General features: G+C 37.4%; 1 protein-coding gene across 8 annotated transcripts in view; it reads left to right on the top strand.

Moving 5' to 3' along the window:
- LOC129942264 (afadin) overlaps positions 1-16,167 on the top strand; it is a 223,760-nt gene that overhangs the window by 26,604 nt on the left and 180,989 nt on the right. For all 8 annotated transcript variants that reach the window (XM_056051122.1, XM_056051128.1, XM_056051127.1 and 5 more), the window contains 3 exons: positions 9,847-10,040; positions 10,095-10,526; positions 10,594-10,675. In XM_056051122.1, coding sequence (XP_055907097.1) covers positions 9,847-10,040; positions 10,095-10,526; positions 10,594-10,675 — 708 coding nt within the window. The remainder of the gene's footprint in view (positions 1-9,846; positions 10,041-10,094; positions 10,527-10,593; positions 10,676-16,167) is intronic.

The following is a 16,167-nucleotide window of genomic DNA, read 5'->3' on the forward strand; positions in this document are numbered from 1 at the left end:
CGCCCCGGTGCAATGGTTGGGCTCATCAGAAGATGACCATTACACCTTGTCTTGACGCATATTTTCTCGAATAAATCGAGATTCCATATAATATGAGCTACATATAGCTACTGTGAATTATATGGTTGCTACAAGTCTTTACATCAGACAAATTGTAGCTGTTTTTACTTTATTTCCTAGCTAAGGGACTTTTTAAGTTGAAATATTTGACCGTCAACAGTCGAATTGTTTGTTCCTGAACACCAATTATTTTTAATAAATATGATTTAAAATCATGAAAATAATATTTTTTTATTTTTAAAATCATGAAATGAAAATAAAAATGAACCAGCATAGTGTTCAAATATGCGTTTCGCCCCGGTGCAATGGTTGGGCTCATCAGAAGATGACCATTACACCATTACAGAAAATTAAAACAAATTCACCACGATCTCAAGTATAACGTTTACCGTAATTTATTGACAAACGAAGATTGTTTGCTAGAATTAATTTGTGAAAACCAGAGAGAGAAAGAAATATCAAATGTCTCAATTCTCTCTGCTCTCCGAGGTGAAAACATGTTTTTTTAGTTTTTTCTCTCTGGTTACATTACTCTATATTTGCCTCTTGATCTTTTTTGTCTCTCAGAGCGAGGGATATATTTCCGCACAAGCACTCAAGCAGCCAATCAAAGAAATAAGAAATAGATATGTATACGCATTCACACAACAAGATATATGGATGAACAACGTTGCATGATAAACCGGTTTTTTTTGTATGTCTAGTTAGGTAGATTTGTTGTTGTCTTTTGCATATGGTTCGAATTTTATAAAGCAAGTGGGTATTTTGTTATCGATGGAGATGTTTTTTTCTTGAATTTCTTTTGTTGGTCGACATTTTCTAATTATTGAAAATACCTATTTTGTTTTAATATTTGTTTAAGTTCCCATAGGAAATTATTGTAATGGGTCCGATTTGGCAAATTGAAAATTTTGACATTTCTCGACGTTTCAAGGTCCCTAGAGTCGAAATCAAAGATTTTTAGAAAGATATAATGTGCGTGCATGTGTACGTACGTCCGTACGTACGTACGTTCGCGACGTTTTTTTGTTGTCAATTGCTGAAGAATTAGAAGAGATATCGATTTCAAATAAATTTTGTTATACAGATAATAAGGAAGAAAGATGTAGAAAGGACTCTCAAGAAAATTGCGTGGGTGTTTTTTTACCATAGCAGTTTTAAAAATAGGTGATCTTACGAGCCAATAACGCTAGAGACTTGAATTAAATTTTAAATATATTGTAACGTGATATCAAAGAAGTATATTTTTTGAAAATTAAATTTTATATAATATATTGTAACGTGATATCAAAGAACTATATTTTTTGAAAAAATCCATTTAACGGTTTTTTTATAAATCAAAAAAACTGAAAATTTGTCACCTCCAAAATTTTGAGAGTAAAATATGATTTCATCTCCAAAACAATTTTGTGCAACGAAGAATAAAGTGACAGCGAAATTCCATCAAGTAGGTTGGTGTATTACAAACACGTTAAAAAAAGGACATAAATACCTACCTTCCTTTTTTATATGACTTCTGCCTTTTCCTTTATCTAAGGAAAGCAGCTGACCATGATCAAAATCACAAACAAAATGCAATAACCAGGAGTGATAGTACGCAAAAAAAAAATCAAGAAAACAAAATATATGACAGCGAATTCACGATACCTACAATACCTATTTACCCTTTTGTATACCTACACTACAATGTGCAAACACAAAACTTGCCGAAAGTTCAACCAAAAATCAAGTCAAAGGTCCATTGTGATACCACTAATGAGGTTACTCATGGTAGAGTAATGAACTTAAACAAACCATTTTGTACTTTTAATAAAGTTAGAGAGACGTTTTTTTTCAATCGTTGCCAGTTTACTGGTGTTATCGAAGAAGGGATTACCGAGAAAGTTATTCCTTCTAATGGAGAGTGCTGGACATGTACATAGAAGGTGTTGGACTGTGTCCTCTTCCTACTCGTCCATGCAGCTTCTTCAGAAGTCATTTGTGTAGACCCCTAGCCTCAGAGCATGTCTTCCTATGAGACAGTGTCCCGTTATTACTCCTATTAATTGTAGAGCTTATACTTTGTCTGCTCAGTGATATCAAGCCTTTTGACCGTTTTAAGTCAATACTTGGCCATATTTGCTTGGTTGCTAGGCAGGTGGTACTCTGTGACTATCTAGCATTTGTTGTTTCTAGAGCATATTGCTTGAGAAGATATTTGCATGTAGCAAGTGGTGTTCCTATGTTATGTTTTTGTCTAACATTAGGCAGAAGTGTTCCGTTTTTGGCGAGCTCATCGGCTTTGCAATTTCTCGGAATGTCTCTGTGGCCTGGCACCCAAATGAGGTGAATGTTAAACTGTTCCGTCATCTCATTTAGAGATGATCGATAATCGTGGACTGTTTGAGAGTTTGTGGAGACAGACGCGAGAGATTTAAGAGCGGCTTGGCTGTCTGAAAAGATTCGTATATCCTTACAAGATATAACGTTTTCCTTTGAGCCAGGATAGTGGTTCTTTAATCGCCATTAATTCTGCCTTTAATACACTGCATTGATTGGGAAGTCTATAGGATAGACTGAGATTCAGTTGTTCTGAAAAAATACCACTTCCAACTCCGTGATCGGTCTTTGAACTGTCTGTATAGAAGTGTACCGCATCGTCTTCCCGGGGTCTCTCTTCTTCCCAGGAGGATATTGAAGGGATGGATACATGAAAGCTTTTACCGAATACTATTTTTGGAGTGGTGTAGTCTAAGCGATCTGGGATAGATCTGAAACTGTCTAGAATAGTAGTATGTCCAGTATTGTTACTGGTCCATTGAGAGGTGGCTCTAAGCCTTACACATGAGTTGGCTGCCACCTTTTTGGAAAATATGTCAAGTGGTGTTAGGTTTAAAAGAACTTCCAGTGCTGCGGTTGGTGTTGAGCGAAGTGCTTATGCGATGCACATACCTGCTGACCACTGGACTTTGATGAGCTTATTAAGATTTACCATCTTGTCGAGTGCGGTCCACCATACGACAGCGCTATAAATGAGTATCGGTCTGATTACCGAAATGTATAGCCCCATTTTGATCCTATGGCCTTTTTACAAGTAAAAAGCGCTACAGTAGCCTTTTTTTACTCTTTCATCAATATTTGCCTCCCAATTTAGTTTTTTGTCTAAAATGAAGCCTAAATATTTAGCTTGGTCGGAAAAGCTTAATTGTATTCCTCTAATCTTGGGTGGTTTAATCTGAGGAATTTTATATCTTCTCGAAAAGAGTATTAATTCTGTTTTATGTGGATTGACGTCCAATCCACGTTGCTTAGCCCATTTTGTTAGCCTGTTTAAGGCATTTTGTAAGAGTTCCGAGAGAATTTGGGGATGCTTCCCAGATACGGATATTGCAAACGTCGTCAGCATAGGCAATCACCTTGAAACCATCTGCTTCCAATTATGTAAGTAGGTCGTTTACTACCATGTTCCATAAAAGAGGCGAAAGGACCCCACCTTGGGGAGTGCCTCGATTCACCGATCTGGTGGTAGTAAAACTTCTCGTGTTAGAAATTATTGTCCTGCTTTTGAGCATGAGACTTATAATCGTGATTTCTTAATTTCGTCTTATCCATTGCTGTTGTGATCGCCTGGTAACTGACGTTGTTAAAAGCTCCTTCAATTCCTAGGAACGCTACTAAGTTATATTCTTTGTATTCGACGGAATGTTCAATAATACGTACCAGCGAGTGAAGTGCTGATTCTACTGATTTTCCCTTAGAGTAAGCATGTTGAGCTGTGGAAATGAGACATGGTTTTAAGTTATGTCTGATGTAAATTTTAATGAATCTTTCCAAGGTTTTAAGAAGGAAGGATGATAGGCTGATTGGTCGTAGATCTTTAGGGTTAACGTGCGAGGGTTTCCCTGCTTTAGGAATGAAGACTACTTTTGCCATTCTCCAGGCTTTGGGAATATATCTTAACCTTAAACAGCATGTCAGAATGATTTCCAATGGTGAAATGATCATGTCTGAGCATTTTTGTAGTTCGGCCGGAATGATTCCGTCTGGTCCTGGAGATTTATATGGATCAAAGCTGTCTATGGCCCATTGCAGTTTTTCCCGCGTTATTACTTACTTACTTAAGGTGGCGCTACAGTCCGGGGTGGACCTGGGCCTCAACCAACAAGCGTCTCCAGCCAGCTCGGTCCCTAGCTAGCTGTCTCCAGTTTCTCACGCCAAGTTGGTTGAGGTCCTCTCCCACCCGCGTGCGCCACCTGAGTCGCGGTCTTCCACTACTGCGCCGTCCCTCGGGACTGGATTCGAAGACCTTCCGGGCTGGAGCGTTGATGTCCATCCGCTCTACATGACCTAGCCATCTAAGCCGTTGGACTTTAATTCTGCTAACTAGGTCAGTGTCGCTGTACAGCCCGTACAGTTCGTCGTTATATCTTCTCCTCCATTCTCCATCTATGCGTACGGGACCAAAAATCACCCGAAGAATTTTTCTCTCGAAGCATCCTAAGACGCTCTCATCTTTCTTTGACAGGGTCCAGGCCTCAGCGCCATAAATGAGAACCGGGATGATGAGTGTCTTATAGATGGTGATTTTACATGCTCGAGAGAGGACTTTACTTCTCAATTGCCTTCTAAGTCCAAAGAAGCAGCGATTTGCAAGAGTTATTCTTCGTTTGATTTCAGCGCTGGTGTCGTTGTCTGCATTAATAGCGGTGCCTAGGTAGACAAAGTCCTTAACTACCTCAAAGTTATAGCTGTCCATGGTGAGGTATTGTCCAAGACGTCGCTCGTCGTTCAGTGTCCTTTTTTGATGACAGCATATACTTGGTCTTGCCCTCATTGACCACTAAACCCATCTTCTTCGCTTCCGTCGCAATGCTCAAAAACGCTCCACTGACATCACGCTTTGATCTTCCAATTTTGTCAATATCATCTGCGTATCCGAGTAATTGGATGGATCTTTGGAAGATTGTGCCTCTAGTGTTGACGCTTGAGTTTTGCACAATTCTTTCCAGAACGATGTTGAAGAAGTCGCATGACAGTGCATCGCCTTGTCTAAAACCTTTTTTGACATCAAATGCATCGGTAAGATCTTTTCCAACCTTGATAGAGCAGCGTGCATTCTCCATCGTCATTCTGCACAAACGGATAAGTTTGACAGGGATGCCAAAACTAGACATTGCTCGGTAAAGCTCTTCCCTAAAGATGCTGTCATACGCGGCTTTAACATCGATAAAGAGATGGTGGGTATCGATTTGAAGCTCCTGGGTTTTTTCCAAGATCTGCCGTAGTGTGAATATTTGGTCGATAGTGGACTTTCCTGGTCTGAAGCCACACTGATAAGGACCAATCAGGTTGTTGACTAATGGCTTCAGACGTTCACATAATACGGCAGAGAGGATCTTATACGCAATGTTAAGGAGACTGATACCTCTGTAGTTGGCGCAGTTTAGAGGATCTCCTTTCTTATGTATCGGGCACACTATGCTGAGATTCCACTTATCGGGCATGCTTCCTTCCGAACATATTTTGCAGATGAGTTGGTGCATGCTCCGTACAAAGTCATCGCCTGCAGCTATGCCGTCAGCTCCAGCAGCTTTGTTTGACTTAAGTTTAGATATTGGTATCTTCACTTCGTCAAGGTCGGGTAGGCGGAATTGTTGATCTGCGTCGCCGAGGTTGAGTGGTTCTATCTCCCTTACAGCGGAATTCGGTTCGTCATCGCCGTTATATAATTTGGAGAAGTGATCTTTCCATATTCTCAGCATCGACTGCGGTTCTACTACGATGTTCCCCTGATCGTCTTTACAGGCTTCGGTTCGTGGCTGGTACCCTTGGGAGGTTTTTTTTTACCTTTTGGTAAAATTTACGAACCTCATTTCTGTTGTGACATCCCTCCTCGATCGCGCGCTTCTCATGCTCTCTTTTTTTCCATCTAAGAAGCCGGTGTTCCTCTCTCCTCTTCTGCTCGTAGAGCTCGCGAGCAGCTCTAGTCCTTTTTTCCCGCGTTATTAGATCAACTAAATCGCTTGTAGAAGCTTCTGTCTTTAAAGCACTGGGTATTGTTGGGCTTTTTGAGAGAATTTTCCTGAGTCTTGAGGCTTCTGAAGTATTTTCTATTTTACCACAAAAGTTTCTCCAAGAAGACCTCTTACTCTTCCTTAATTCTTTTTTATATTGCTTTAGAGCTTGTTTGTATAAGTGCCAGTCAGAAGATCTCATTGATTCATTTAAAGCTTCGGTGAGATGATTTACAGAAAGGTCTAGTTCATCTTTACTGGAGGAGCTTTTAAGAAGGTTGTGATCCAGCAGTTGTGCTAGTACCTCCCTAATCGCTCCCAGTTTGTACTCCGGTGATTTCGAAAACCCGTAGATGTATTTGCCACATCTTTGAGCTCAAACTGAATGTATTCGTGGTCAGAGAAGGAATTCTCTTTTGAGACATGCCAGTTTGAATTCATATTGTGGATCGAGTCAGAGGTGAGTGTAATATCAAGTACCTCTTTCCTATTCTTGGTTACAAAAGTGGGTTCATTACCAATATTACTTATGAGTAGGTTAGTGCTTAGTAAATAATCAAATAAGGACTCAACTCTCTTATTTATATCAGAGCTACCCCATACCGTGTGATGGGCGTTAGCGTCCGAACCAATTAGGAGATCAACTTTTTTCAATTTACCAAAATATTCACTACTCAACAACCTGCCAACCTAAACAGGCTTATTTATGTACCGATTTAAACTCTGGACCTTTTTGCTTCCAAAAGGATAGATAAGATATAGAAAATTATGTTTCCAAATAGGTACACATGCATAAATTCTCTGTTGTTTCAATTTTAACACAGTTGTTTCAAATTGCAAAATATTAAAGAAAAAAGTCTGAAGCTAATATTAGAAGGTAACGTAACCGGTCAACACGTTGACTCTTTGACATAAAAATGACGACGTTTGTAGACCTACAACTAAAAACTACTCAAATATTATGTGACATGACACCTAGGTCCTATTTTATTTGTTTTATTTATTAACGACTTGGTTTCAAACTTAAAAAACTCGTCTGTCCTTATTTATGCTGATGACATTAAGCTTTTCAAAAGTATAAAATCCTCCTCTGACTGTTTATTATTACAAGAAGACTTAACAATATTTAGGGAATGGTGCAATAAAAACCGACTTGTTTTAAATGTTGACAAATGTAAAACTATGAGTTTTACACGTAAAAAAATTCCGTTTTTGTACGACTATATGTTTGATTCTTGTCCGTTATGTAAAGTTTCTATGTTTTCTGACTTAGGTATTATTCTAGATCCCAAATTATCATTTATTGATCATTTAAGTTATATAATTAAAAAAGCCAATAGGGTTCTTGGATTCATTAAAAGATTCGGTCGTGATTTTCGGGATCCTTATGTTCTTAAACTTCTATTTATTTCGTTTGTTAGACCAATTTTAGAATACGGCTGTGTGGTATGGTCACCTTATTACTCAATACATGTTTCAAGAATTGAAGCGATCCAAAAAAGGTTTCTGCGTTTCTGTCTTCGGTCTCTTCCATGGGCAAGGGAAAATCTATTTCCTCCTTATTCTCAAAGACTAGCTTTGATCAGCCTCCCTTCTTTGACTAACCACAGAAAGTATTTACAATTTTGTTTTATTGTTGGGATTATTAATGGTTCGATATCATAACCATCAGTTCTAAGTAAATTAAATTTCAGTTTCAGTCGTGCAAGTTTAAGGCGACAGCAACCTATTATTCAAATATTTAGCAGATCAAACTATGGTGTATGTAGCCCTCTCAATCAGTTAATAACAATTTATAACGAATTTCATTTTTGTTTAGAATCTGTAAATGATAATATAAAATGTAAACAATTTAAACTTATGTTTTTCAACAATATTGTATAATAAATATAAATTATGATATTAGATATTATTAGATTATAAGAAATTTTTTTAAATATTGTTAACGTTAGATTTTAACGAATTAAATAAAATAAATAAATGATTACATTGTACCAATTTTAGCATTCTTTCACACACTTAAATTAAATGAACATTATTTTTTTCAAATCGTGTGATACTCAACGAATTAAGTATTGACGCTGTGAAAGTTGACACAAAAAGATAAGATTTTTTTATGACGTCATAGCGTACGCGTTGGCCCTTTAAGTTAACGGTTTAATTCTAGCTTGAATCATAGCTTAACTGCATTCACAAAACGACTTAAGTCGTTAAAATTCTGCTTAATACATACCTACCTTCCGTAACAAAATTTTGTGTTTCATGATAGAACTATTCAAATATATATACAAACAACGAACGAAGCGACACCCGGGCAAACATCAATTAACTAAATCTGCAAAGTTTGTGGAGAATTTTAATTAGGGGAAATTTGAAGACAATTTTACAAAACAAAACAGAGAAGAATGTATACAAAAGTAGCTATGGTTGGAGGAAGACAACAAAGAGACATTTTTTGTTTATTTATTTATGTATTGCATGTACGTGTTTATAAAGCAATAATAATGACAAATACCAATTAGCCCAATAGCAATTCAAATTTAAATTTTTTAACTGTTGTCGGTTAGCCGATTGCCAATGAATACCACAAAAATACGTTGAACATTTTTTTTGGGAAAATCAAAAGTTAAAATTAACTTCAGCAAAAAAAACTAATTAAAACTAATAAATTTTCAAAAGGAAATGGTAAGAAAACATCTTGAAGTTGATATTCTACTACTACATTAACATGTTGTATTGAAGCGAGTTTAAAACTCGCCTCAATTCGTTATATACCTAAATCGAGTTGAAATAAGCTTGAACCGACTCGATTCCGGTCGGGGATCGGAGTCGAGTCAACATTTCTGAAGAAAAACCTTCGTGGAGGAGTTGGTTTTACTGATAATGTATTATGGTCCGTTTATTTGCATGTTTGTGTACAAAAGATATAGTTTTGTTTTAATCAAGAAAAACATATTCTTATATGATACTGAACTAATCAGTTGATCATCGTTTGTAAGGAATCAAACTATCTCACTTGTATTTCATAAGCAACAACGAAACAGCATTTGCTGAAGGTGCTGTCAAACTTAATCATTTTTTAATCCTCTTGACATAAAGATTTATTTAATCTAAACTGAGATATACCTTTGGTGGAAACAAAGCAAAACTTAATTATCTTTTTCATTGTTTTCCTTTGCAAAATAAGCCCAGTTAGTCCACTTTCATTAACAAAACTAAATAATAACAACAGTAACGGAAAACACATGATTCCAAATGCAGAACTACTCTTCAAACACAGCCATCGAAATACAAATGCAATAACAATCGTACCAACATTTAAGAACGAAATCACATAAGGTCCATTCGAGACTCGTATATCAAAAACCCATCGGTAGTAAGATTCTACTTTAACTTTTATCAGTAGTATTCATACTGCGGTTATTGTTTTTGTTATTCGGTTAAAATATCACTATACTATTGATAGCATATCCAACAAAACACGCGTTTTATTGCCGTTATGGATTTTACACCCCTTGAGTTAAGTTGCATAATTAAAGACTTTATCTTAAAATGTGTTAGTAATTTAACGATATTCACTAAAAAGCGATTTGCTCTCAATAACAACCAAAATCTTTACGTTCACTTCAGAAGGAAAAATAGTAATACTTATGCATTTATATGAATTTAAGTTCGTCGACCGTACAATGGGCTTTAAATTGTCTGTTTACTAATATCACATTTGCTTTGTAAACATACATAATAAACTTTTATATTTTTTGTGTACATATATTTTTTTTGAATACTATTTAAGACACGCTCATCGAAAAATTCCGTCCAGATATGAGAATGTTATCAGTTCCAAATTATGCCCTATATGAAGTTCATTCAAATGGTGAAGAAAGAAAATTAAATCGAGATGAAAAACCTCTTCTCGTACAGCTTAATTGGCATATAGACGATAGAGAGGGACGTTTTTTACTGAAAAACGTTGAGCAAAAAACCACGGTAACAATGATAGATATAGATATTATATCAAAAAATAATTCCCTTCTTAAATAGCCAATTGAAAATACGCACACGAATTTTAAAAGAAAACTTTCTAGACGCGAAAAGAAAGAAAAAAAAAAAAAGGACAAGTTTTCATGGCAAAATTGGGAATCACTAATTGAAACGGAAAGAAACACTCATGCAAGTCAATTATACACTGAAATACCAGAAACATCGTTTACACGATCCATTTCTAATCCGGAGGCGGTAATGCGAAGGAGACGTCAGCAAAAACTTGAAAAAAAACTGCAACAGTTTAGGTCACGAGATGGGGGACCAGATACTGGTGGGACACTCAAAATATATGGAGAAAGTTTATGCGAAGACGTACCTTATAAAACATTATTGCTTTCGATCCGTGACTGTGCTCAAGCTGTTGTAAGAGAAATGCTTTATAAATATGGACTAGACAAATCGGATCCATTGAATTATTGCCTTGTACAGGTATGTTCTTATTATAAATCTGTTTATGAAATCACTATTTCAATACAATTATATTTCACTTACTTAGGTAAACTTCGATGGTACGGAATACATTCTCGATGATGATGAGTGTCCGTTATCTATTTTAATGAATCATCCGACATCTAGAGGTATGTCTTTTACTGTATACATTTTGTAGCTTAAATTATTTTAAATATATGTGCGTATGCATATGTAATCAAATATTTTTCCAAAAAAGAAACTAGGTACAAGAGATTGAGGAGTTGACAACGCGTCTCTTGCGTCGGACAACATTTTTCATTTAAAATTTAAAACTAACCACGACTACTAAAGAACCTCATAAGGAGAATTTTGTTTAAATATAACTTATCAAGTTGTTTGTTTGTAGATAAGAATCTAAAATCTCTGTTGTCACTTGTCAGTGTTGTACTTTGTACCATAATGTTTGTGCTTCCGTCCGCGTCCAGACGAAGTTAACATCAAAATCAAACGCATAACACTTGATGACGTAAGGAATAACCACATCCCCAGTATTGTACTTTGTGTTATAGCTATGTTCGCCTCAATTTTTTCTGTTAGATAGATAATTTTTATTCATTCAATACAATATAATTGCTTTTAGATTGAATGAAATTATTGAACATTCGGCAACTATAAAAGTTAGTGTTGAATGACACGCCAAATAAATAATACATTTATAGCGATGATTCTCTTACTACTTTAGTTCGCTGAGTTGTCCTTTGGATAAAGGATTTAAAACATTTCACTTCCTTAACTTTTATCCCAAAGTTAATCAGTTTTTTAAAGTAAAATGTATGAATAACAGTTTTAAAAGCTCGCAATTACAAAATTTGCAATGCTCTAGTTTAGATTTTAAGTTAAAACACAAAAACTTTTAAAACTCTCTTTAATGTTGCTTCTACAACGTTTTAATAACAGAAAAGTAGGATACAAAAACATATAGAAGAACATATAGAATATACAAAAACTTAAGAAGGGATTTCCCCGTTTAAAATTCAAATTCTTATGTTAGTATGTTTTCTGAATTGAACAATAAAAAAGTATTTTATTTTAATCAGTGATACCATGTTATTTTTTTTTAATTCAATACTCAAAAAATTCATATTATAATAATATAGTTTTGCTTAAATGTTTTTTTTTTTTTTAATTATTATTATTATTTGTTTGTATATGGGGAATTTGATGGTTCAACATTTGTTGCTTGGGATTAGGAAAATCCCAAGAAAACCTAATTAAACCATTCATGATTCATTTTGGTGCAAGCATTGAAGAATTACAAATAGAAGGGACACCGGGCAAATCCTGCTCTAGATGGCGACACTTATTGCTCACAAGTCGCTAGTATCGCACGGCGAGTTATTTAAACATTTTATCGGTCTATCAAATACAATACCCAATTTTACAGATTTGGATTTTATGGGAAATCTACTTTCAATTTGTTATGGTCGAGGAAGATAACGGAATATTTTTGTTCTCTTTATTTGGAATGAAAAACAACAACAACAAACTATTTAGTTGTGTCTGTGAAGTGTGCCATTCAAGCTCAAATCACGTTTGCTTCAGAAATTTTTTTTTAAATTACGTTCTCTTTCATAATATGAAAATGATGTTGGTGCATTGTATATATATTTATTATAATATATATACTTATTATATATGTATATTTATTAGAAAATATATATACAATGGTTGGTGCTTGCATGTAATTACAAAGATTAATTTAAGTTAGGTATTGTAAATTGTAAAAAAAGTTTAAAGATATAGTAATGCATTATGTATGTGCATATATAAGTACTATTAAATATATTATATGTATTGCATTTTTTTAAAATTTATTTGAAAATTTTAAAAACCTTCAAATGCCTTTACTGAAGAAAAAAAAGAAAAGAGGAGGCTAAAGAAGCATAGCTCAAATAAAGTGGAGAGGGCCAACTCCGCTAAGCGGCGGGATATGCGAAAAGACATGGACAGGGGTAAGGGAGAAATTACCACTGAGAGTGAGTTCTCAGACTAAGCTTAGTCTGAGAAAATAGAATACATGTCTGAAGATGGAGATGGGCTCTGCAGGTCTCCGAATAGGGATTTAAACCTATCGGAGCCAGAGCCAGTCCCGCAGACAAACAAGGCTTTTTAGGTAGCGGCGGCCTCCAAGATGAAATAGAACTGGTGCAGGCCCTGCAAGACAAACAGGCAGCCATCAGCAGTGACAGGCCCAATATCCAAAAGCCCATCGACTTCGGCTAAGGCCAAACAACAGCTACAACCAATGCAGCAGCAGAAGTAGCAGCAGCAGCAACATCAACAGCAGCAACCTCAACAACAGCAACAGAAGTACCACCATCAGCAGAAACAGCAGCAGCAACACCAGAAACAACCACAGGCCAAGAAAGAAAAAATACCACCAATAAGGACCCACAGAGTTGACCTGGACGACATAAAACAGGTATGTAAGTCGGCCACTAAGAGCAAATTTGTCGTTAAAGTATTAAACGAAAAAGAAAAGAATTATTCGGTCCAGTGCTTCTCACTGGCCGAATGCAAGTTAGTAAAAGGGTTTCTAAAAGAGGTAACAGCTGAGTTCTACAGCTACACGCCTAAGAGCGAAAAATCCAAGACCGTCCTTCTGATGGGCATAAGTTCCTGCACGGAACCGGAGGCGCTCTTAGCGGAGCTCCCTTAAAAAAGCCACGGACGATCTCGATTTTATCGGGGTCAAGCCTTTCACTACGGTGAAGTCCAGACGAGGGGGTTATAGGCTACCAATGCTCCTCGCAACATGCTGGGGAATGAGTGGGTTGACTATTTGACCCTGCTCAAGTGTGTCCTTTGTGGAAACCAAGGGCACCCGGCTAGCTAAAGGGGTTGCCCTAAGTATAAGGAATCAAACAGAAACAGACCAAAACTAAAATTTGTGGATCCCAAAATTTTCCTACGCCCAAATGGTGTCGGAATGGGAGCACGAGAGAGGCTCCACCAACGGTTTCCCCCAAGGCCTCTGTGCCTAAGGCACCAGAGTTGCAGCCTGACATTATAGCCTTGTTGAGCATTCAATGTCAACTAACAGGGCTGCAAAGTCAGGTACTGTCTACTCTTTGTTGCCTGGCCTGGCGCAATTTAGACCATAATGGGCGCGCTGCCGGAGTCGCGCCTTAAAGTCCTAGCTGTGAATGTAAATTCACTGATTAGGATTGAACGAAGGGCCAATATGTTCCAATTGTTGACAGACTACAGTGCCGATGTGTTTATGGCTAGCGAAACTAAGCTAAACCACAAATTGACTCATAAAAACTATAATATACGAAAAGGCATTAATTATAAAGTCATATACAACAATGAATTGCGAAAGCTCAAGATGCTAGAAGTTTGCGTTGTATGCATCTGTCTCAATCAAGGGAAGTGTATGTACATGATTGCGGCTTATGCGGCTGGAGCTCCGCAGGTTACTTACTTTACTTCAAAACTCGAGATTCTTTTTAGGGAACTGAAACTGAGCTTGGAAGAAAACTATTTCATCTTGGCCGGTGATTTGAACGCAAAACATGAAGATTGGGGAAATCAACATAATAATCCCAGAGGTAACCATCTTTTTAATTTGATGCATCTTTACAGCGTTGAATATGGCGTCGACCTGCTGGCTACTGAAAAGCCATCGTATTTAAGAAGCGGCTCCTTTCTGGATCTTTTGGTGTACGACACTATACTGACAGTAACAGACATAGTGGGTAATCTCCCTCGAAACTGCTTACAGATAGTCCAGCACAACAGTGATCACTGCGGACTAGCTGCTGTAATGCAGAGTCCGAACGAACGCGTGGAGTTGGAGGAATACGTTGCAACGCACTCTTACAATTACTGCAAGATGCGCTGGACTCGTTTCACCAACGCCCTATCGATGGAATTTCGTTCGAGTGACATAGCCCCACCAAACAACATAAACCTGACAAATACAGAAATTGACCAACATTTAGAACAGAGGGACGAAACAGTAAAACGAACGATGGAACGGACAATACCAAAGTACAAAGAACGGGACCAAATGGAAGCTTACAGAAACGCGACTATTGACGCACTACGTAGGCACAAGAGTGGCTTACTGACAAGACTCAAAAACTTGTACAGACGACTTACAGACCCACACGAAATTATCAATAAAAATTGTCAATCTGTTGATTAGGCAGAACTACAGGTCATCAATTAACAAGTAATGGGACCGCAAGATCCGGTCCGTTTATTCCAATAACCCTAGTATGTTTAATAAAATCAACAAGATATTCAGGAAAAAGAACGACAATGACCTTTCGAGTCTGAAACTCCAAAGAACCGAAGAGAACAAATACGTACTCAGGACAGCGCAAATAGATCCAGAAGAAGCCATCTTTGACGATGACTTTTACATAATTGAAGATCCGCAGGAAAAAGTGGAGGCGGTGGGAGCTGCTTTCCAGCAAGTGTACAAGGTGAATGTTAGCATTCGCCCCAACCACGACCTGGAAAACGGAGCCCTACTTAATCACTTTTACCTCCGTAATTATATGACACATTTGCGATCTGGGAACCGCGGTACCATGCGGTTCAATGACGATTCCTTGGCAAATGCCATAATCGCCGAGCAAACGGGAAAAAGTCCCTTATTAGTGACATCTTCAATTCAATAAAAAACAAAAAGTCAGCAGGTATCGATGGTATATCCAACGTTGTACTAAGACATTTACCGATGGAAGCAATTGACATTTACACCACGCTCTTCAATAATGCACTCAATAATGCATATTATCCAGTGCATTGAAAGACCGCTGTGGTTCATCCTCTCCCGAAAAAGGGAAAGGACAACTCCAACCCGTCAAATCTTCGGTCGATAAGTCTTCTTCCGAGCATCAGCAAAGTTTTCGAAAAGATCATTAATAGGGCTCTGACTAAGTGGGCTGCGGACAACAAAATGATTCCGGATAAACAGTTCGGGCTTAAGGCGGAATAAATTAAAACAACAATGCACAGGTGCTGTTCTGGTTGATTTGGGAAAGACCTTTGACACCGTATAGTTAGAGGGACTGTACCTAAAACTGAGCAGGCTTGGCATAAGCAAGCCATTATTGTGTATTCTTTATGATATGCTTAACGGTAGAAAGTTTGTTGTCAAAAGTGGCAATGTAACATCCATCGCAACATTCTCAATTAAAAAAGGTCTTCAACAGGGAGCGGTGAATTCACCGATTCTCTTCAGCATTTACACCAGCGATCTGATAGGTAGTCTTACAAAGGCAATTGCGTACGCCGACGATGTAATTGCGTACAGAACGGCCCGAAAGGTTGAGGTTATTAGAATTCTCTTGCAGCGTGATTTCGACAAGATTCAGCGATATTGCGACGACTGGAAACTGAAAATAAATGTCCAAAAGTCGGTGACAATTCTGTTCCGGACTCCGTTGGCCACATCAACCTTCGTCACTAACAAGGGACTTGGTCCCGTTTGCTAGGCGATTATGGCATTTGCCAAGGAATCGTCATTGAACCGCATGAAACCGCGGTTCTCAGATCGGCATTTTGTCATATCATTTCGAAGGTAAAAGTGATTAAGTAGGGCTCTGTTTTCCAGGTCGTGGTTGGGGCGAATGCTAACATT

Source organism: Eupeodes corollae, chromosome 1 (assembly GCF_945859685.1).
Source record: "Eupeodes corollae chromosome 1, idEupCoro1.1, whole genome shotgun sequence".
NCBI lineage: Eukaryota > Metazoa > Arthropoda > Insecta > Diptera > Syrphidae > Eupeodes > Eupeodes corollae.